Below are 22,363 nucleotides of genomic sequence, written 5' to 3' on the forward strand. Positions count from 1 at the left end.
TCAAAGTGACCATCTTCTGGTCACTTCCCTTTTCTGCACCCCATGTTCAGTCTAGTGGGTGCAGGCTGGCTTTTCCAATAGGCGCCAAGTTGGAGGGTGTGAAGGTATGTGCACGCGTGCCACACGTGTGTGTGTGTGTGTGTGTGTGTGTGTGTGTGTGAGAGAGTGTGTGTGTGCGCCCATCTGTCCTGGGGAGCAATAATAGTTAATAAATAAGTGAATGGCAAAAATAGCCTCAAAGGAGCTGACAGGCAGAAGGCCAGAGCAACCGGGCATGGGGCCAGCACCCTGAAATGCCAAATGTTAATCTAGCCAAAAAGAAAAAAAGGTCCATTTCGAGACCGCCTCCATTAGGCAGGGTCAGGGTCTGCTGTGGTTTCTGGCACTGGCACAGCCCCACCCCAGGCATTCTGAGAGCAGCCTAGGAACAGGGGGCCCCTCGCTCAGTGTTAGGGTAACAGCACTGGAGAGAAGGGGCCCAGTCTGGGGCACACAAGGTTATGAACAGGCAGGAAGCCGGCAGGCCACTTCTCAGCAGTCCTCCAACCATCCACCCAGCTGGCCAGCCCTGTGTCCAGCCAGCCTCAAAGGTCCAACTTGCCAGGGGATGTTCTGGATAGTGTCACAATCTCTTATCCCCTACATGGGCCCTACCCCACCTAGACATCCACCCTGGAGCAAGGGATTTGACTCAATGTCCTGGTTTTCACTCACCCGAGGCCAGATCCCTCAAGTGTCTTATTGACTTCTTTCAGTCTTTCCCTCCAAAAGATCTCACAGGCTCCAAGCTTTCTGGGCATTGAGGCCTCTGGTGGTCTGTGGGCGGTTTTGTTGTCCTTTCCTGTATGTGTGCATGTCTTAATGAAGTCACACAAGGAAGCACATCTGAGAGAGCAGATGTGTGCCCCACACTTCTCCAGTAACTCCAATTCTTTCAAAACCATCCTCAGTTTTTCTTCCAGCCTCGCTGGGAATGCTGGTCACAGCCCTGACCTCACTGCAGTCTCCCTCAGCTGCAGGCACCCCCAAATTCAGGGGAATCTGGCTCAGCCCATTCCCCTATTGACACTCACCCAGGAAAGTCCTGGTCCCAGCTCCCAGGACAGTCCCAGTGAGTTCTGGGGACAGCCGCGTTCCTGGAGGGTCTGTGCAGATCACTTGGTGGCCACCAGCCGGAATAAGGATGGGGTAGGGGTGGAGTAAACACCCAGGACCTAGCCCTTCTTCCACTTAGCCTTCTTTCTGAAGGTAAAGCAATTCCCTTCGGCCCTATTCAATGCTGTCCGAACACAGAGGCATTCAAGAGAAACACTAAGCTCTCCTAAAATGTGTAGGAACTTAAAACTATGTGCAGCTAGGATAGACCACAGGTCACTTGCTGAGGGTGTTTCTTTTGGCAATCCCTGTGCTAAATGCTTTGTATACATCATCACATACAATGTTCAACACAACCCTCAAGTCTAACTCTCTCACGTTTTATGGGGAACACTTAGGCTCCGAAATGGCAAGGAGCCTGTCGAGGAGACTTTGAAACCTGGCAAAGCTGAGATTTGAGCCCTGCAGGCACAGGGAACACAGCTGTGAGCACAAGGAATTTCTGCCTGGGGAGGCTGACATTCTAACGGCGGGAGGGGGCAAGAAATGAAAAAGGGTAAATATGTACTCTGTCGGGTAGCCCCATGTATGGAGGCTGGCATATTGAGCTCATGGAAGCACTAGGCACTCTGTTGGGGGTCAGGGTGGCCAGGACACCAGGGTCCCAAAAAGAGATGACGTTCTCAGAGGCTTAAATCTCTGGGCACCAGGCAGGAGCTGGCTGGGGTGGGGCTCCTGGGTTCCAGAAGGAGAGGAGGAGCTAGGAGGCTGAACGTTTTGATGCTTCGCACCTGGATAAAGGCAGAGCCCTAGGAATTTGAGGCGAGGGGGCCGACATGGGATATTTAAAGCCCAAGAAAAAGTAAGGAAGAGGGCCCTTGGGATCTATCCCAGGTCTCCTAGGGAAGAGGTGATATCTAGTTCCCTAGAGGCTGGGAGCTGGTCTCCCAGTTAGGGAGCACAGGCGAGCAGGCTTGGCACCACTAATAACCAAAGCAAGGAGAAACTAGCACATACATGCCTAGATGCTCCCCATGACCTTCTCCTTCCTGTCTGAAGGCCCTGACCCTCAACCTTCCCCACCCTCTTCACAAGCCTTGGACACTCAGCCCTGACTCTCCCTCTCCCTGGAGGCTCCTCCCTCCAGCTCCGCACCCCTACACTAGAGCCACCTCTCTACACAGATGGGGACACATCCCCTCACTCTCCTGCATAATGACCTTCTAGTGATCACCGTCACCTCCAAAAGCCCAACTGCCTCGGCCCAGACATCTACACTCTTCCCAACCTAGTCCCACCCACTAGCCAGTGTCACCTTTGCCACAAACCTTCTTCCCATTCCCTCCCTGGCACAGCTGGCATGCTGGGTTTCAGCTGTTAAAGCTGCAGGCGTCACGCTGTGCCCAGCGGGGCTGACGCCCATCTACCCATAGGATTCGGGAGGTAGAGCCCCGATTTGGAGCCAGGCTGCCCGGTTCACTGTGTGAGCTGGGGCACGTTACCCGACCTGCCCTGTCTCACTGTGCTTGTCTGCAAAATGGGGGTGACAACAGCAGTGCTTACCTCACAGTGCTGTTGTGGGAACTAAATGAGTTCTTATAACTAAAGCGCTCAGAATGGAGGTTTGTGCTCACGGACAGGGTCTGCGGCTCACTCACCTCGGCTTCCCAGTGCCTAACACAGGGTAGGTAGCTCTTAAACGATCCAGTCCAACAAACATCTAACACCAGTGCCCAGACAAAGAGAGGATTGACACTGATGAAAATAAAACTGATTTAGGGATGATGATTTTTTATTTCAGACATGTGGAATTCAAAAAGATGGAGGGACACGGACCAGGAGAAATGATGCACAGGGACCCATGACCAAGGTTAAGACAAGAAAGAAATGTCTGAGAAGCATGCACCTTGGCGGTGTGACTCTCAGTCCACCCCACACCCCAGGGTTGTATCACTTTGTCTGCGTAGCACTCCCGTCCAGGCCTCTAGAGTGAAGTCCTTTCTTATTTGACCCCACTGCACCTTTGAATCTACACACTAGAAGGAGCTTCAGAGGTTATTTGCTCTGTGTTATACGGATGAGGAAACTGAGGCAGAGGCAGATATCTCTCTGTCAGGACTGCTGTGCCTACAGTCACGCACCACAGCATCACAGCTGGTGTCCCTGAAGTCACCTGAAAATCCCAGTCTGTCTCCTCTCTGGCCATCGACATATGTTCTGCTCCAAGCCACTTCCTAGCTCCTGACTCCTCCCCGCAGCCCCCATTAGTCTCTCCATCTCCTCTCCCTTGCCTCCCCAACAGCCTCCTCCAGCTCTGTCCCCTGAGAACCACCAGGCATAAGCTCAGCAGAAAGTCCCCTCCTACCCTCACAGTCTAACCATCTCATTCTGCCTTCCCCAGTCTGCCCCACAAGTTAACACAGAAACTTCTGTCTCTGCAGGGGCCTGGCACTCCCCATCACTTCGGGGAAGGAGGACCCTACCAATCTCAATCCTTTCTCCACCTGGGAAGGCACTATGGGGTAGAACTGTGTCCTTGGGGCACCTGCCTCAAATATGGGGGTGCCTAGTTAAGGTGCAGATTCCCAGGGCCTACCCCAGACTTATTGGATCAAATTCTCTTGACATGGGGCCCAGGAATCAAATTTTCAAAGAGACGTACTGTGCACACAAGTTTAGGAGCTGCTGGAGCACTGGCTAAGAGTGTGAACCCTGAACCACATCTCCCAACCCCCATACCACTCTCTAATTGTGCAAGCCACTTCCTTCTCTGGGTCTCAATTTTCTTATCTATAAAATGTTCTAAAAAAAAATAGTAATATCTATATAATGGGAGATTATGAGGATCAAATAAGTTAGTAAGTGCTCAGTGCTATGCCTGGCACATGGTAAGTGCATCATAAATGGTAGGAATTGGCAATATTGTCCTATCTTTAGGCTGGGCATCTCAGAGAGGCAGATTTCCATCAGACTGAACATTCCCCAAGGGGAAGGATACAAAGCTTCCTCTTTCTTCTCCATGCCCAGGGCTCTGGGGGTTCACCAGGACAGTGGAAAGGCTGGTATGCAAAAGAAACAGAGATTCTGTTCCCCAAGGACAGCCCACCCCACACCAGGCAGGCTGTCAGGACACCTCCAAACGGGACCCCGCATTAAAAAAGGAATCCCCCGCACCGATCCCCAGTGAGTACCTGCACTCAGCCACTCCCCAGCCCTAGATGGAGGTGGAGGGAGATCACAAAGCCCTCCACACCTGGCTCCTCCAGCCCCCACCTGCCAATGAGGTAGCTTCCTGTAAGCTTTTCACTCCAGGGGCCTGGAGACGTCAGAATTCACACAAACTCTGAATTAATTAACAGAGGCAGAGAGAGGTACCGGATTACCCCTTCCTAAGAAGGGTGGGACCGGACAAGGGGGCAGCAGCAAGTGGGAGCGTGTGGGCACGTCACAGTGTCCAAGGCTCTGCCTTCTGCACTCTTCACTAGGGAAGAAATCACGCCACCCCATCCCGCACCCAACTGCAACTGGGTCCTCCCACCTGCCTGCCCCAGCAACTGCCCTGCTGCCCCGCTGCCCCACTGCCCTGCTGCCCCGCTGCCCCCAGGCCTGAGTTGTCCTTTGTAGGCTAATTACAATAGGGGCGTGGAGACCAGTGGGAGTCTCAGAGTTGGCAGCTCAGCTTGCAGTGAGTAAATGCTCCACACTTCACTCCAGGGCCAGGCTCGGCCCTTCTCCCCAACTCTCAGCAAAACGTGCTGGTCGGCGCCACCTTCCACACTCTCTCCCGGGCCTCTCTCAGGCCTCTCCTTTCTCCCACCTCCACGCAGCAGAGCCTCCAGCATCCACCAACGAAAGCCCCTTCCTGCCCCACAGCTGAACCTAGAGGAGACCCCTGGGGAAGTGGGATGCAGCGTTCCACACCTTTTCGTTCCCTTAAGAGAAACCAGGTCTGTTCTTTAAATCCAGGCTCAGTTTTAGGGTGATTTTCCCCTTTATTTCCAGAAAATACAGAGCAAAAGTAAAGAACAAAAATACTGTGGGAAAGGCAGGCTGGAACCAACCTTACAGACCAGGACGTGGCAAGGAAAGGCCTCACCTAGATGCCACTGCTTCTTCCAAGAGAAGCGAAGAGCACCTCCAGGGGCTGCAGACCCCTCACGCCCACGGAGGACACCACTTCAGACCCAGAAGGAGCTCCCCCATAGATCTGTTTACCAGTGAAATCACCCCTGAGGCTTCAGAGGGAAAAGCTCACAGACCTTTAAATCTTTAAATCAGCCCCATGGATGAAGGTCAGGTGGGAAAAGCAGGAACAGCAACACCTCACATGGAGATGTCAGATGGTGACTAACTGGCTTTTCTAGGCCATTGTCACCAATGCTGGAGAAATATTCCACTTTAAAAATAAATGTAAAGCGGAATCCAAAATTAACTCTCCCCAGATAACCCCTTTCCAAAAAAGACCACATCGTAATCCACATGTGGCCATTCGGAGAGGATTTAACCCGAAGACATCTTCCTGTCCTGGATGGAGATGCTTGCCAGGCCTTAGTCCCATGCACCTGGTGCTTCTCAATCTTCTGAGTCCTCAGGTGGACCCCAAGTTTCATGCGCTTCTCACAGTCCTCCCAGAGCACAAGGGCTGCAGCATGATCCTTAACGTGTCCTGCCTTGATCCGAAAGTGGACAGGAAATCCTCACAGGGTGCAAGCCCCACTTCTCCATCTCCATCACTTTTCCTTACCCTCTTAGTGTTTGCCATGCAAGCCGATAACAATAAATGCCTATGAGGAGTCGCTAACTGTATGATCCCTTGGTTTCATGTACTTAAGAGTCAAAGAAAAAGTAATAGTGACAATAGTGCCAGACTAACATTGCTATTTACCTGCTGTGTAACTTTGAGCAAATTCATTCAACCATCCAACAGATATTTATTAAGCATCTACTACACTGTTCTAGTTTATGCCCTAGTCCGAGAGAGACTCACACAGACTTATGAACACTGCCAAAGGTGGGAAGGGGCCGCAGGTGTTTGTACAATTTCTCGCCATTCAAAAGTGAAACGCCACGTAAAAGAGAAGAGGGAAGAGTTAACCCTGATCAATAGGCATTTGTTTGTAGCTAACAGACTGTCAGGAATGTCCAGTAAGATTTGCTGCTCTGCTGAGACAGCTCAGTGGAGCACACGATGTAGCTGTCATTTTCTAAAATATTCTTGCAGTTATAGCACTGCACTAAGCCATTTATCGAGTCATGTTTGGAGCTAATTGCTGGTGATAAGAGCAACATAAATATACTGAACCACAGCCGTGCCTGACAAGATTTCATACACCAACCACCAACCAAATTTTCTTCCCCTATTACACGCCTGCAATAATTTTTAGTGGTCATCACTCTTTACTGAATCACCACAATAAACCCTTTCGATATAAACAACTTGCCTTTCAATACAGCTATAAATCAGATTCAGCATCATCCACATGATCCCTCTGCCGATGAAGGGAGGCTCAGGGCAGGAGTTCTTGACCCGGGTACACATCAGCATCCCCGGGAGCATTACAAAATGCTGATGCCCAGGCCCACTCGGGTAAGCATGGATTCCGGGGTTACGTAAAAACTCCTACATGTGCCTTCACTTCCCACACCTTAAGCTCTGTTGGGTTACTTGGGGTTAACTCACCCAGAAAGTTAAGTCCCAGCCCTGAGCATTTAAGGTAAAGCACTGAGGCTGACATATGCACTGTAATACATGGCAATCAGCTGTTAGGAAGTTTATAACACCCTGTAAGAACTGTTATTTCATGAGATCACTTGGGAAAGAATGAAGAATATTTTTTGGAATTTGTGTATTTATGTTCATGGTTATTGTTCTTACAGTTGAACTTGCCTCCTGGAGTCAAAACTCCCTGTGGAACCTGAGGATGGGAACCATCTGCCTTCCTCACATAGTGCTGGGAGAGTAGGGATCAGAAAGTCAGTAACACTCAGTAAAAATTTGGGTATTTAAACAGGTAAGTCTTCGGCCCTCAGAGGGCTGATAGTCAAGTAGAAAGACCAACAGATAAACCCAACGAGATCAGAAGAAGAAAATGTTTCTAATTTAGGTTCACAGCACCAGAAGTTACAAAGGCAGGGCCCCTGGAGGGCCACAAGCCTACCCTGATCACTGGGGGTGCAGCTGTGGCTCCTCTCCCTTAGCAGCCTCTTCGGCTGAGATATCAGGGCCAAGGCACTTCCCAGCAGATACTGCTGACTGGGAGCCAGTTAGGGGAACGGATGGATCCCTCAGGAAAAAGGACTTGGCCAGAGGAAGAACCGGAGGGAGACTTGGGCATGTTAAGTGAAGAGATACACAGCTTTCCCATCCCCAAAGGAAAACGTGAAAATAAAATCTCACAAATCCAGAGAGATGTGGCTTGCACCCTGAAAGGGGTTCCTTCCTATCCACTCTGAGGTTATCTTTGGATCAGGACAAAAAGAAAAAAAAACTGGCAGTCAGGTAGGAGTTTCATTTTCCTTTAGTTTTCTCAAGAAAAGTAAGAGGGAAAGAAGTGGACTTGAAGCAGAGCTAAAGGATGTCTAGGGTACCTTTTAGGGGGTTGATGGTTCTGGGAAGCTCAGTTTAAAACACAACCTAGAAACGTGCTAGTAAGCACTAAACTGCGTATCTGCTGGATGCTACTCGGCAGAAAGACCATGCATCTGACTTTCAGGATGTACCAAGAAGTGAACCTGTGTGTCCCCGGCAGCCTCCTCCTTTCCCTCTCCTGTTCCATTTATGCCGCCATGACTGGATGTAAGGCAGACTCACCCCCCAGAGCTAAGCTATCCTAGCGTCACTTCCGAACCCTCTTCTAGGTCTCAGTCCCTACTAACGTATCCATAAAAACTACTTGGGGGCTCTTTAGAGGTAAACATCTGCTCCCAGGTGCCCCCTGCAAACTTCAGCACTGCTTTCCCTTGTAGCATCTCTGCAGGCTCAGGAAATGACAAGTCATTTAATGCCCATCTGAGCCAGATATCATGAGGGAAGGAAGGCCATCACAAATTAAAAACCATGCATTCCAAAACCAAACTGAGACGACTGCTTGAGAGCAGCTGTGCCTTCTCCAGCTTCTGCAGGCACCATGGGGCAGACCCAGGGCGGGGCCCACTGTGAAAAGAGCACTGGATTTGGAGCCAGAGATCTGGATTTATATGCAGCTCCTTAGCTAACTAGCTGTGTGACATAAATGGGGTCACTCAACCTCTCTGAACCTCTGCTTCCCCTTCTCCAAAGCACTATCCACAACAGATCTATAACAGTGCCCTCACATGCATTAACTTGTTTGGGCTACCCAACAACAGATCCAAGGTTAGCTGGGGTATTTATCTTAAATCAGCACCCAGCAAGTCAGTCAGGAACCTATTATCCCCAGTTCACAGAGAGGAAACTGACTGAGAGAGTAAGGAAATTCAGCCAGGATCATATAACCAGGGTTTTCCCCTGGGGCCCAGGGCGGCAAAGCCAATGTCTGCCCCCATCTTTAACCCATCACCTCCTCAGAGCTGTCACGAAAAGCAAATGAGATCACACCCAGTAAAGTCCTTTGTCATCTATGAAATGCTAATCAATGTAAAAGTGTTTGAGTCCTTCGGCTGATATTTGAGCCACTATCTAGGAGACAAAAAGCCACACATTTTTTCAGAAGTGAAAATTCCAAAAATTCCACATCATTCTGCTAGTCCAGCAACCACTCTACTACTGACAAACAGGTTATCAAATGGGAGTGAGGGTCCAAGGCAGGACTAGGGCTAGAGGCTGCCACAGAGTTCTGTGCCTACTGCATTTTTGCTCCGATAGGGAGCCCACCTGGTGTTTGGGTCACACCTGGGTGAGAATGCCTCTTTCTCCACTCTCAATGTAGATTTACCCCAGAAAAAGATCCTGAGGCAAGGATTTGAGTACAAGTGGTTTATCTGGGAGGTAAAACAAGGAAGGGAAGAGATTAAAAAAAAAAAAAAAGTTTTCAAGCCTGTTACCACCGTGGATAACCAAGCAGAACTGAAGCCCTCTGCAGGCCTGGAAACCAACGTAAAACACATGTCTTGGAATTAGACTCCCCCCCAACCCAGGAGCAAAGTTAGCTGGGGTATTTATCTTAAATCAGCACCCAACAGTCATTGGTTGAGAGCTGCTCTGGCAGTGGTAACTCCCCAGCACTTCTGACCAACGCCTTGAGCAGACAGAAGGACTGGGGGCCAGAGAAAGCCCTCAGGTGCTGAGGGCTGGAAGTCTGGCTGGCAAGAGTAGAAAAGTACATACAGGGAATATGGGCAGGCATGGAACCACCTGCCATGCTCACTAGCTGTGTGACCTTGGGGAAGTTGCTTACCTTCTCTTACCCCAGTTTCTGCAGCCCTGAAATGGGGATAAAAATGTCTTTTTCATAGGGTCGATATTAAAATTGAATGAGGTCATGTATGTAAGAGATTAGCCCAATGCCAGTCTTGCAGTAAATATCCTTTTTGAGTTTCCTCCTTTTGAAAAGCAGGGATGGGAAGGAAACAAAGAAAATTTGGGGACGAAGGATGATCTGAAATGCCCATTGCTACTTCCTTGCGGGCAGTCATGCACTCAGTGCCTCAGGCAAAAGCTATAGAAAGACATTCAATGGACCCCAGACCCATCAAAGGTCATCAAACAGAAGCCCAACCTGCTCCAATGTCTAATGACAGCAGAAAAATCCCAAGAAAAACTGAAACTAGATAAAGAAAGCATCTCCCTGGCCCCTTCCAACTCTGTCATTTTACTTCATAAAAGATTTTGGACCAAGATGTGGAATGAGACTTTAAAACAGGCAGCGAGCCAGTGCAGGCTGGGCAATCTCCTTCCTGAGGGAGGAAAGTCCCCAAACACCCTCGTCTAGACTACTCTGCCTAGACCTGCTCCAGAGGCAGAGGGCTGGACCCTAAGAAACTTCGAGGCTCATCCCAGCCCTGCAGCAGTGTGTCCTAAAGTGAGTTCGAACAAACACTGATGTCCCCTATTATGTTCCTTGAAAAACTGCTTCTGGGAGTCAAATATGTTTGATACGGACTTCATTTAATCTTTCCCTCTTGTAAAATTTTAGTGCATATTAACATACTAAAAGCTTTAAAGTCATACAGTAAGAATTCTGTATGTTTTTAACCCAGTATTTCCTTAACTTATTTGACACAGAACCAAACGTATGTATGTGCAAGTTCTATTAACATCTGTCCAAAAGACACTCAGTGGGACAGTCCGGGCTAAAGGCAGTCCTGGGAGCTGGGACCCAGGATGAATCATCTTGGAACCCTCATGGCCTAGCACAGTGCCTGGTACACAGGCACCTAATAAATGGTCGTTGTCTGAATGAATAAAGAGAAGGCGAAAGAATGACTTAATAATGGTTTTCAAAATCTGTGAAGTGATATAGTATCTGTGGTGCCAGGCAACAGCTCTGTTTCCAGGAAGGCACATGTTTTAAATGGCAGCGGGAGGGATTTGGGAAGCCCTGCTCAGAGTTTAGGATTACAATCCACGAAAATAGGCTTCCAAGCAGACTACATCGCTTCCTTCTGTGGAGGTGTTGGTCTGGCACTTCGGCACAGCCGAGAGTCTGCATGCAGCTGTCCACCCACTCTGCCACCCATTCACTCCATTCATTCACTCAAACAAACCCTCATTGAGTACCTACTATGTGCCAAGGCTCTGAAGTTGGCACTAGGTCCCTCAGGACCCCTTCCAAAAGCTAGCTGGGACTGCAGTGAGCTGTGTGATAAAGTCCGGGGAGCCCTTCAGGGGAGGGGTGACAGCACTGAAGTGTGAGGTCAAGAAGCCTCAAGCACAGAAGCAGCAGCTCATAACCCTCCCAGAGCAAGAGGGAGTAGGGTGGGGGTGGGGTGACTTCATGTGCTGACCCACGAGGCTGGCTTAAAGAATAAAGCCTCTACTGTCTCCTTGTATTGTTTGTCTACCCCCTTTTATTGTGACTATATCCCATTGTTCCCAGACAGTGCCCCTGCCCCCACTTCCAAGCTTTCCCCTCCCCGCCCACACTCACAGCTCCAACCTCCACCTTCCTTTCCTTCCAACTCTTCCTCCTTCAAACCATCTCCTAATTCCCTACCTCTAGCCTCACTCCTCCACCCCCGGATCTCCTCATTGTATACCGTCCATTCTAGACCCGAGGTACCCTCAAGGTTTTTCACATCTACTTACCAGACAAATGAATGAATAAGCTAGGACTCAAACTGAGTTCCATCTTTCTGCTGAACCCACACTACCACCACCAACGGTGAACCACAGACCGCTTGGTCTCAAACAGGAAGGCGGGATGGGAATGGCTGGGAGGAGGTATGAGGGGAGATGGGCATGATGACAAGGCACCCCAAAAGACTTTAGAAGGCATCCATGCTGTTGCGAGATACTAAACCACAAGATTCTAGGATTGGGTGTGACCTGAGTGGTTATCCGGGCCAGTGGTGCCAAACCTAAGACTTGGTCATCAAGATCAACCAGAGAGCTTTGAACACTAGATCCAAGCTGTTCAAAAATAGATCCAGTTCTGGGTCTCATCCCCAGACCTCTGGAAGAAGAACCTTCCATTTCCTCGATAACAAGCTTGGCAGACGGCCATCCGGTCTCCACTTGAACACCTCCACTGACACAGCTGGCTACCCCAGGAGGTATCGGGTTTGGTGGCTGCAACCTCGACAGCTAGAAAGGTATCTCCTACCTGGAGCTGAAATCTGTCAACTATTCCCACCCATTTCCCCCAACCCTGCCTGCCCTTGGGAGCAACTGAAAATAAATTTAGTTCTCTTTCTTATACCTGAAAACAAGGATCCAGCCATAATGCCTAGATGGTCTCTTTAGATTTTCTTACCTGACTACAGTCTGCTCTCCTCCCAGCTAAATATCCCTCATTCTTTCAAATATTCTCTCAGAAGTCAAGGTTTCCAGTACCCCCACCAAACTGGACACTTTCCTCTAAATTCTAGAATCAAGCAGAGTATTTCAGAGGGGCTTCCATCCTCCTATAAACTGGATATGCCTGAAAACCTAACCAAGACCCCATTGGTCTTTCCTAACAGCCAGCCCAGATGCAGGCTCACATTAAGCTCATGGTCCATAACAAGAAACCCCCAGATTTTGTTCACAATGTTGTAAAGAGAAATCTTCCCTGTCTTGCATGTGGACATTGCCTTGAGAAAAGGAGGAGGGGGAAGCAGGGCTTTCCGATTGTCTTCATGTAGTTTTACATTTGGGAGAGAAACTAAATGCTGATCCTGACCTCCATTAGCTAGCTACCCCCATCTGATAAGCATGGATGAAAAAAGGATATGCATATGCTAAAACATAACTTATGTAACTGTACCCAGGGGATTTACGGGCCCCTATCAAAGCTCCTGGAGCAAACTGTTTCCATTCCCAATGCCAGCTCTCCTCCAGGGAAGTAAATGACCATGATCTGGACTCACTACAGAAAAAGTTAACTGAGGTGCCGAGTGGGCAGCCATGACTGCAAGTCACCCAGCAAGAGGCTGGCAGAATAACAGGGAGGCTCCCACCTGGGGTGGGTCCTCCTTCCCCCAACACCCACTCCACATCCTGCTGGGATCCAGGTGGGAGTTGAAGAGGAGGCCGGGTCCAGCACAGGCCAGAGCCCTGCTACTGCTGCCAGTGCACCCTCTGACAGAGTGATTCTTGGCCAGGGCCCATTCGCACAGGAAAGCTTCTGTCCAAGTCTTTTAAGCTGATTTTTAAAACTCTTCTGTGAGGCTGGGCAGATTTCTGTGACAGGGTTTAAGACATCTCGTCCCTGTTCTCTTTATAGAAGAACGTGAGCACACTGTTCTATGTTCCACAGCACACAGACCTCATGCTCTTGCTCCAGATCAAAACTTAGATTGAATTATTAACAGTGGACATTCCTGCAAATACAGCAGCTGATCGATCAGTCTGCTCCTGGGTTGGGGCTCTGCCATTCCTGAAGTCCTCCCCTCAGGAATCGAAGCACTCCTAGGATTTAGAAAACAACCCTCTCTCTAGAAGACCCCCGTTCAGCCCCCTCCCTCAGAGGCTTCTGCTCCCCTCCAAGCACACCCTTCCCACTGCATAGAGGAGGCAACATAATCGAAAACAAGTAGCAAAAATAATTGGTAAATACAACTAGCCTTAAGGCAAGAGGAACAGACCCTCCTCAGCTCTAACCGCAGTGCCAACTCCCCACCCCAGGCTGCTGTGCTGCTGGAGTTCGCTAAGGCCAGATTTCTCTGGTCTAGAAAAGCGGGTGCTGGCGGAAGTAATTGGTGGCAGGCGATTCCAGTTCCCAGCCGTTGTAATGGAAGTGTGTCCTCCTCCACACCACCCGGGCAGTTAGTGAGGCAGTGGCTGCCAGCAGCGCATAAGAGACAGCCACAGTGACACACCAGACAGGCCTCTGGGCCAAGTTCCAGAGTGAGGAAGCAGCTTTTCAGTGGGGCTCACTGGGTGGCTAAGTGTGTGAGTAGCAAGAAGGGGAAGGGTCAAGGGAACTAACCACTCAAGCCTAGCTCCCAGTCTCATTATGGAAAGGGAGGCGTGTATATCCAGGGTACTGCCCTGAGGAGCCAGAGGTCAAGATCAGAAGGGCTATCAAGGCCCAGAATCAGTAAGGCAAATGGCTAAAGGAAGCCAGCCACCAGCTAAGTAATAAACAGGACAGAACTGCAATGATCTCCTTTCAAAGTCAACACAAAGGATTCCGTGGGCTCACCTCCATCACCCGGGCCAGCCTACAAGACAGACAGACACACACACATATGAATGCACATACACACACTGGAGTCAGCCCACATGACAGATACACACGTGCGCACACGCACACACACGTACTCATGCACCCGCCCGTTGGCAGCCACAGCAGTCGGTCCCCACCCCCTCCCATCCCCAGTCTCCTGGCTACAGACACTCACACGTGCTCACAGTCACAGAACATCACCCACACAGCGCCTGTGTCTTTCTGATATCTGGAACAACTGGTGACAATTGCGGGTTCAAACAGGCACAAGGATGAAATACAGGAAATCACTGAGATTCGCCAATAGGGTTAGAGGGAAAGAGAGGAAGAAGCTGAAGATAGGTTGGGTGGGGGATGGGTTGTCCACACTGCAAGGGCGACCTCTAACAGCCCTCCCAGGCTCACGAGGACTCACATGGGTACACGATCACCTCCTCAGAAACTACATCAGATAGGTTTAATGTGGCTGCAGAATAATACCCCACATTGAACAGAACTCTCTACTTTTCAAAGAGCTCTTCCATCCATTATCACCTCCTACAGTAACACTGGACAACAAAGATGCTAATCTCCTTGGCCAAATGAGATTAATCTGCCGTCAGATTTTTCTCCAAAATAATTTTTAATAGCTAAGCACATGTAATAGTTGTGTGAGCGTGCTTGTTTGTGTGTGAGCGCAGGCAGAGGCTTTATGTAGCAGAGTGGGATACAGTCAAACAAAAATGAGGTTGCCATGGCAACAGGCTCCGGCATCATCGCAGCCTATTAACACAAGTGAGGAATGTGTTTGGCAGATGCTCAAGTGTTATTTATGGTATGGGTGTAGCATAGGGACTTGTAACAGGCAAGAAGGAGAAAAAAACAACCCAGTGACGCTCCTACTGTACCCCACTGAGGAGATGACAGTGAGACAAGAGCACAGAAGGAGACGCTGAGAGGCTGCAGATGGGGAGTAAGAGATGGGGAAGCAGAGCAGGCAGGCACGCAGAGGAGAGGAGAGGAGAGGTGGGCAGAGAGCAACAGGGGACTGGAGAGGGAGGGGAGAGAAAGGAAGTGAGAGAGAAAGAGCAGAGGGGGAGGGGAGCAGAGACCGGGAGAAGAGCTAGAGCCAGAGAAGTCACTAAAGGAAGAAACATCATCCCCCAAAGAGGATTGCCCCACCTTGCCTCTCTGTTCTCTCTTGAGTAAAAACCATCAGAAGGTACTGGTTGAGAAACCAAATGTTTCTTCTCCTAATTGGAGCAAAAGGCAGAGCTCCAAACATAAGAGAGACTGGAGAAGAGTAAAGTACCCAGGTCAGATACTGACATTAAGGACCTGAGCCATGGGAGCGAAGGGGACAGTCTCACAGGAGGAGAAGTGAAGAAATGCCAATAAAGTTTCCTGAGGACCTACTATGTGCCTGAGGAGGGGATTTCCCAAAGCCCCAACATTAGAAACTATGCACTGCTGCCCCATTTCCCTGGACCTGTATCTTCATCAAAGAAAAGAACAAGTATCTAATCCAAGTCATCCACAAATGCCTGCTGCTCTGAGGTAACCTAGACGTTAATGCTAGCCTGTCACACTAATATTTCCCCACCATCCAGCAGGATTTGCTCGAGAAATACAAATTTTATATCAGACATAATCAGAAAGGTTAATCAAATACAAACAAAAAAGACAGTTTTTTCTGAAGCCAAATAGAAACAATGTTTGCATTCCCTTGTCATAGATCATTCCTAACAAGCTTTGCTGTACTCAACAGAGATCTTGAGAAGTTAAGTGTAAATCTACCCAAAAGCCTACAGCCAAACAAAGCGGGTAAAAGAAGCTGGGGGTTGGGGGCTGGTGGAGGTGGGGAGAGTAGTGGGAATTGCCTGAGAAACTAGAAGGGGAAGTCAGACAGACACTGTTGCTGCAATGGCATTTTCATGCTAAGATGGAGCTGGAGTACCCCGGGTTCAGAAATCCTTTCCTGGGATCTGACTCCAGCCTCCTGAAATCATACATGTAGGATTGCTAGGGCTGTAATCAGACCCTGTGTTCCAAGTCTGGTTTAGAAGATATCCTGAACCATTCTGGAAATCTCTGCTGCTCTGTGTTGATGACATGTCCTTCCCACCCACCCAAGCCAGGAACAACCCCCAAAGAAATAACACCCATGTGAGTGTGAGGATCCTCAGGTGGAAAGAGCTGAAGCCTTTATTAGCACTAACAATAGCAGTTAACTTTTTTTAACCACCACCTCTCAATAGGTTTCTCTCTCAAATTCAAAGCTGATCTCTAAAGATTTTTTTTTTCTGATCCCAGATCAGAAAAACTTTCTCAGCATCAACAACCCCACCTACTCCACTCATTGGAACCCAACTAAATTGGTAACAGTTATTAAATCCCTATTAAGTACCCTGCGCTGTGCTACACAAGAGAGAGAGAGAGGGTACAGGAGGAAAAACAAGTATAATTCAGAATTCCTGAGTCCCAAGGGCTCACATTGAACGGGGAGCAAAACCAGTGGACCCTGGAGAATTAGTAAGTGCTCCACTGTATGGCCCTGACTCCATTCTTACCATGCAGTAGAGGGAAAGGCCAATATGTCTGGAATGGAAGGAGAGGGCTCCTTGTAGGAGGTGAGGTTTGGTACAGGAGGTTGGAACTGGAAGTGGCGTACACAATCTTCTCATTCTCTAGAAAAGGAGCCTGGAGTCACGGGTCCCCTCCTTCCCAACCATAGCACCTTGGAGGTGCAGCTAGAGCCCAGAGCCCTGAAATGCACACTGGTGCTATTCCCTGTATGAGAGTAGTCAGGAAGCAGAGAAGAGCTCCCCCAAGAAAGAGGTCATCCTCAACCGGCTCAAAGTCTAAGAAAGGCATTAGAGGCGGAAAGGAGAAAGGCGATGACAATGGAATACAGTTAAGAAGTTCTACAGAGGAGGCAAATGCCCACAGAAGGGTGCAATGGAGCCCATGGTCAAAAGACAAGCCTGCAGCAAGGGCCCACTTGACTCTCTTCCAGTGGAGCTACATGCAAACCGGAGGGCTCAGCAATGGTCAATGGATGAGGTCCATGGAGTCACAGACAAGAGGACTGTTAAAGGAAGAAAGTGTGCTTGTCAGAGGAGCTAGTCTCACCCCTTTCCCAGAAACCTTCGGTGGAGTCACCTGTTAAAAGTTTTATTTCCTCCTGAGAACACCATTCTAGGTTCACCCAACCAGTCCCATCAAGGAATAAAAAGCCCCCACCAAAAGCAAGAACCAAGAGCACCCACGTGAAGGGGTCACAAAGGCCAGCACCAGTTTTCTGCTCAAGCCAGGAAGGGGACTGCCACCACACACGCTTCAGAGGCTCCTTCCTACCTTTGCAGAGGGCAGCTTTCAGTTTGGGGCACTTTTGTAGAATGAAACAAACTTGGTGGTCCTCCCTCAATTCAGAGATAGCTTCAGCTCCCAAACTCCTGGTGTCAGGGTTAACCTCTCTTCACCTTAAGACTGGGTAAGGGCCACCCAGGGTCTCCCCTTTCCAGAGCTCTATCCAGGACTTGGTTAACAAACCAGCAGTGACTCTCAAGAAGAAGCTGCTACAGGGTCCAGTCACTTTTGTCATGGGCCTTTTAAACACATGGATGGAAGCACGGAAAGAGAAGGGGGCCTTTCCACACAATTTTTGTTCCAACCCTCCTTGCTCTTTCTCATCCCCACAATAATGGCTACGGTTTAGTGCATGTTTTCTAAGGGGCCAGGAGCATAACATATAATGCAAGGGCGCTCTTTCAGTAAATAAAGATGCTAGGGCTCAGAGTGGGTTAAGAGACTCAAAGACACCACTGCAACTGGCACAGCCATGTCTCTCTGCCTCTTTTCACCACTTTAAGAGGGAGGGCGGGCCGCCTCTCTTTGGAGTCAGGCCAAGGCTTGCCTGCCCCACAATCCAACCCCTGTGGCCAGGTGAGTCCCTACCTGTTTGAGCAGGAACTGGTCCTGGGCGTTGGTTCGCAGGGCGATGGCCAGGTGGAGGGCAGACAGGAGCACCCCGCTGAGTACTGCGGCCCGCATGCGCACGGGTAGCAGTGTGTAGATGGTGTAGATGAAGAACACCGTCCACCAGATGCCCTCGGAGGCGCTTCGTGGCTGGGGCAGCAGCAGGCCCACCACCTGGACGGCCAGCACCACCGCGATGAGCGCGTAGCAGGCCAGGCCCATGTGGTCTTGGTGAAAGGCGGCGCGGTTGCAGAGCACGGCCATGACGAGGATCACGCCCACGGCGGCCGCCAGCACGCCCAGGTAGGGCAGCTGGAGCGGAGGCCGCGCCGCGTGGAAGGCCAACATGACGAGGCACACGAGCACTAGCACGGCCATGAGCATGGTCAGGCTGCTCTGGTTCAGACGGAAGAAGTAGCGCTGGTACAGCCGCTCCAGCTTGTCCGACGGGAACTTCTTGGAGCGGAATATCTGCAGCAGTGCCAGGCAGCAGGCGCCCAGCGACAGCACCGGGCCGGGGCCCGCGCCCGAGCCCGCCAAGCTGCCGCCATCGCCGGAGCTCCCGTCGCCCTCGACGGCGCCGGCCTCCAGCTCGTCGACCCCGCGGCCCTTGCCCCGCCGCTCCTCCAGGCCCAGCTCCACCGAGCGGGGGCGCACCTCGGTCCCGCCGGCTGCGGCCGCTGCGGCCGCCGAGCCGCCACCGCCGCCCGCAGGGGGCGCCCGGGTGCTGCCCCCGCCAGCCGCGCCCCGCCGCTGCCGGCGGCTGCCGCGTCCGCAGTCGTCGCCGCCGCGCTCCTGCCAGGCTGACTTAGAGCGGAAGCTGAAGCCAAAGCCCCCGGCCAAGGGGTCGTCGCCACTCAGCGGAGGGTCGTCGTCGTCGTCGCTGCGCCAGCGGCTGGCCAGGCGCTGCTGCTGCTGCGGGGTCACCGCCCCCCCGGGTCTCTTGGTGGAGCCGCGGGCCGAACCGCCGGGGGCGTGGGGGTAGCCATTGGCGCGGGCATCGGCCTCTCCCCACGCGGAGCGGTGTTCCGGGCCTCCCCGGGACGCTGGCGCCGCGGCTGTCTGCGCCGCGTAGCCCGGGGGGCTCACGCTTTTGGAGCCGGACATCCCCCCCTCGGCCTCGTCGTCTTCCTCCTCCCCCGGAGGCCGGGCCGGGGGTCTCCAAGGGGAGGGCGGACGGCCGAGCAGGGGGACCAAGCTGGGGTCACACGTCGGGGGCGGCCCGGGGCCCTGCGCGGCAGCGGGGCATCTTGGCACCCCCGTCCTGAGCGGAGAAAGAGGGCAGCAGGAGGGCGAGCGGGGAGGCAGGCACAGCCCCGAGGTGAGAAGTGGCTCAGAATCCGTGTCAGGAGTCCCAGGTCCTAGATGGAGTTGGCTCCGAGCTGGGGCAGCGGGGGACTGACGGGTCGAGCTGCTGCGCCGCGCGCAGAGGGACGTCCGGACTCCTGGCTCGCGTCGAGCACTACGAGGACCGGAGTTGCGGACGAGGCGGGACGGAGAGGTGTCCTTGCAGGAGGCGCCTCCCCGGGTCTGGCAATGCCCGAGAGCGGCGCTCGCAGATTATGCCTTAGCGGAGCCCAGCGGCACACGCGGCGAGGCGGCAGCTAGGGCGACTCGGCAGGGGTCCCGGTGTGGACACCGAGCGGGTGCCCTTTCCTCGCGGCGGACTGGGAGCGACTGGAAGGTGCGAGCGCCAGCCAGCATTATTTTCTTACGAGGGGTGGGGAGGTGGGATGGGGGGGTGGAGAGGACGGGGGAGGGGGCGGCAGGCGGAGCAATAGCTCCGCAGCCTTGGGGGGGTGGGTCCTGGAGCCCAGGGGGGCCGTCGTCCGCATCCCCCACCTCCCGCGGCGAGAGTGGGAGCGTGGCCCCCGCGAAAGCCCAGCCAAGCCTTCAGCGCGTCCGCACAGGGGGCGGGGGCGAGGACCGGCTCCTGCGGCGCGGCCCTTCCCCTCTCGCCTCCCGCTTCCTCCAAAACGGAGCGGGGCTGGCCCGGACCCGCCGATCCAGGAGGGCTGTCGCGCCGGCTCCGCAAGCCCCAGGCTCCTCGCCGCCGGCTGCGGGCCCACCGCGGCCGGGCGCAGAAGGACTAGGCGGAGGGCGGAATCCGGCGCAGCGCCGCCGCCTTTCTGCCCCAACGCAGGCAGGCTTCTCCCGGGGAGCACGGCATCCAGAGACCGAAGGGCGGGGCTCAGATGCAGCCGACGGACAGGGGCCCCCCCAAGGGCAGCTGCGCCCCTGGGACGCTCCTGAGGGGCCCGCGGGAGCCGGTCTCAGGACGCGCCATGCACGCCTCGGGCCCTGCGCCGCTCCGGCCGCTCGCGCCGCTCCTCCCTTCTCGCCCGCTTGCCGCCGCCGCCGCCGCCGCCGCGGGAGCGCCCTCCGCATCCCCTCCTCCCGCCGCCTCCCCGCCCCCCGCGCCGCTCCGGCCTCGGCTCACAACGGCTTGCTGCCGCCTCCGCCCCTGGCCTGGCCGCGGCCCCGGCGCCCCGCGGGCATCCTCGAGCGAGCCTCCTGGGGCCGCAGGGTCGCAGCTCCTCTTCCTCACCTCAAATTCTCATCGCGCCCCCTCCCTCGCTGGTGTCTGGAGCTGCGTCCAGCCCGCGGTCCCTTCGCCTGGCCTGGGCCGCGTACGGCCCTCCCCCGCCCCCTATTTGGGTTTTTTTACCTTAGTCCTAGTTCCCCTTTAGGTATCCTCTTTTTAATCCCCTCCCCCCATTCAACCTAACTTCAGCCCAGCACTGCGCCCCCCTTCTCTGGCCCGGCTCGATTGGCCGCTTCCTGAGCTGTCAGACTTGAGTCCGGCGCTGTTATTGGGCGATTCCGTGGCCTGGCGGCTGTGCCAAAGGAGGGCGCACAAGGCGGGGGGCACCCTGGCAGCGACTGCCACAGGGAGCCAGAGACCACAGCCCCTGGAGGGTACAGAGGGGCCCGAGAACCAGACACGGAAATGAACGGGGGAGATGGAGAGACTGAGAATCTCTGACGTGCGGAAAGAAAATGACGGAAAAGATGGAGATGCAGTGGGTGAGGCCAATGCAGCCAGGGCGGGGCGGACTGGACCGCTTTGGTGGGTAGTTACCGAGCCGGAGCCCCACCGACAACACTAGGAACACCTGGCGTTTATGAAGAGCTTTTCTAGCCAGTTCATGTTTTAAAAAAAAAAATCTCATTTGAATCCCCTCAATAACCCTGGGATGTGACAGAGGACAGGGCCTGCGTGATTATTCCCAGTTTATAGATGTGGAAACTGAGGTTCGGAGAGGTTAATCAATTTACCATGGTTCACACAGGTCTCCTAACTTGCAACCAAAAGATCTTTCATCAGCTCCATGCTGCCTCCCTACTCAGCAAGGTGTTATCGGGAAGAATGCTCTAGAGCAAAGGGGAACCTCGGCTTGAAGGAGGCCGGGGATTGGGGGGCAGACAGAGAATGACCAGTTACTGTTGCACAGCGCCAGCAACAAAGAGGCAGAAGTGGAGAGAGAAGGACTTTACTATGGGTCAAAGAGGACCTGGGCCTGTGGAGTGAACTGCCTACCCAATTCCCCTTGCCCCTAGCTGTCCTGCTGGAAGTTCTGGCTGTGTAAACACTGAGGGTGAAGGAAGCACACCACTACCCACGGGAGGAAGAAACAAACTTCACTTTACTGTCTTCATCCTCCAGTTCTCTCTGCTGACCTCTGACAGGAGCTTAGGGGTCTGAGTGAGCTTCCCTTTCACTTTATGCCAGTCATATTCTTGCAGATTGGAAGATAAACTCTGCCAGAGTTACAAATTTGGAGGAGAAAAATTCCAAGAGATCTGAAAAAACTAACCCTTGAGTATTCCAGCCTTTGAGTAATCCATGATTAGCTAAGTTATGAAAAGCACCATGAATTTAGTCAACGAACTTTTATATAGCACCCATATATGCAAAGCACTGTGCTAGATGCTACAGGGATAGAAAGGTGACCCAGCTCTGGCTACAGTCAGGAGGGAGACCAGTTAGCCACAAACTCCAGTTCAGTGTACAATTCAGTCAGTGTTCAACAGATGTCTAAACGAAGCAGTTAAGGGGTTCAGAGGGAAGAGGCATTAATTCCAACTGTGAAGGCCAAAGATTCTGGAGGTCGAATCTGGGGCTAACAGGGAAAGATGATGAGTAAGAAGAAAGGGAAGATGGACTAATATTTATTAAGCAAATACTACACATGTCTGTAAATATTTTATAGTCATATAGCCGTTTTGAGGAAGATGTTATTTTCCCCACTATAAAGATGAGAAAACTGAGACTTAGAATCAAAAAGGTTGCCCAAGGCCCACAACTGGTAGCAGAATGGAATCTAAGTTCAGCCTGTTGCTTGTACCCTACCGTGTAGTCATGTAGCAAATATGATATTTGGAGGAGGGACACTCAGGACGGGCAATTGCATAGACAGGTGAGCTCTCTCTAGGTCATTCCCTTTAATTTATTCAAATTTTTACAATAACCATTAGCATATAATAAAAACCATGTATGATTAAATGTTGAAAAACCAAAA

The 22,363-nt window shown here is 52.2% G+C and overlaps 1 protein-coding gene across 1 annotated transcript in view; it reads right to left on the bottom strand.

Annotated features, from left to right (window-relative positions):
- ADCY5 (adenylate cyclase 5) overlaps positions 1–18,947 on the bottom strand; it is a 136,109-nt gene extending 117,162 nt beyond the window's left edge. Inside the window, exon 1 of the mRNA XM_039843212.1 lies at positions 17,820–18,947. Coding sequence (XP_039699146.1) covers positions 17,820–18,947 — 1,128 coding nt within the window. The remainder of the gene's footprint in view (positions 1–17,819) is intronic.
- Between the last annotated feature and the right edge of the window lie 3,416 nt (positions 18,948–22,363).

The sequence above is a fragment of the Pteropus medius genome, unplaced genomic scaffold, assembly GCF_902729225.1.
Source record: "Pteropus medius unplaced genomic scaffold, Ma_sr-lr_union100, whole genome shotgun sequence".
Taxonomy (NCBI): domain Eukaryota; kingdom Metazoa; phylum Chordata; class Mammalia; order Chiroptera; family Pteropodidae; genus Pteropus; species Pteropus medius.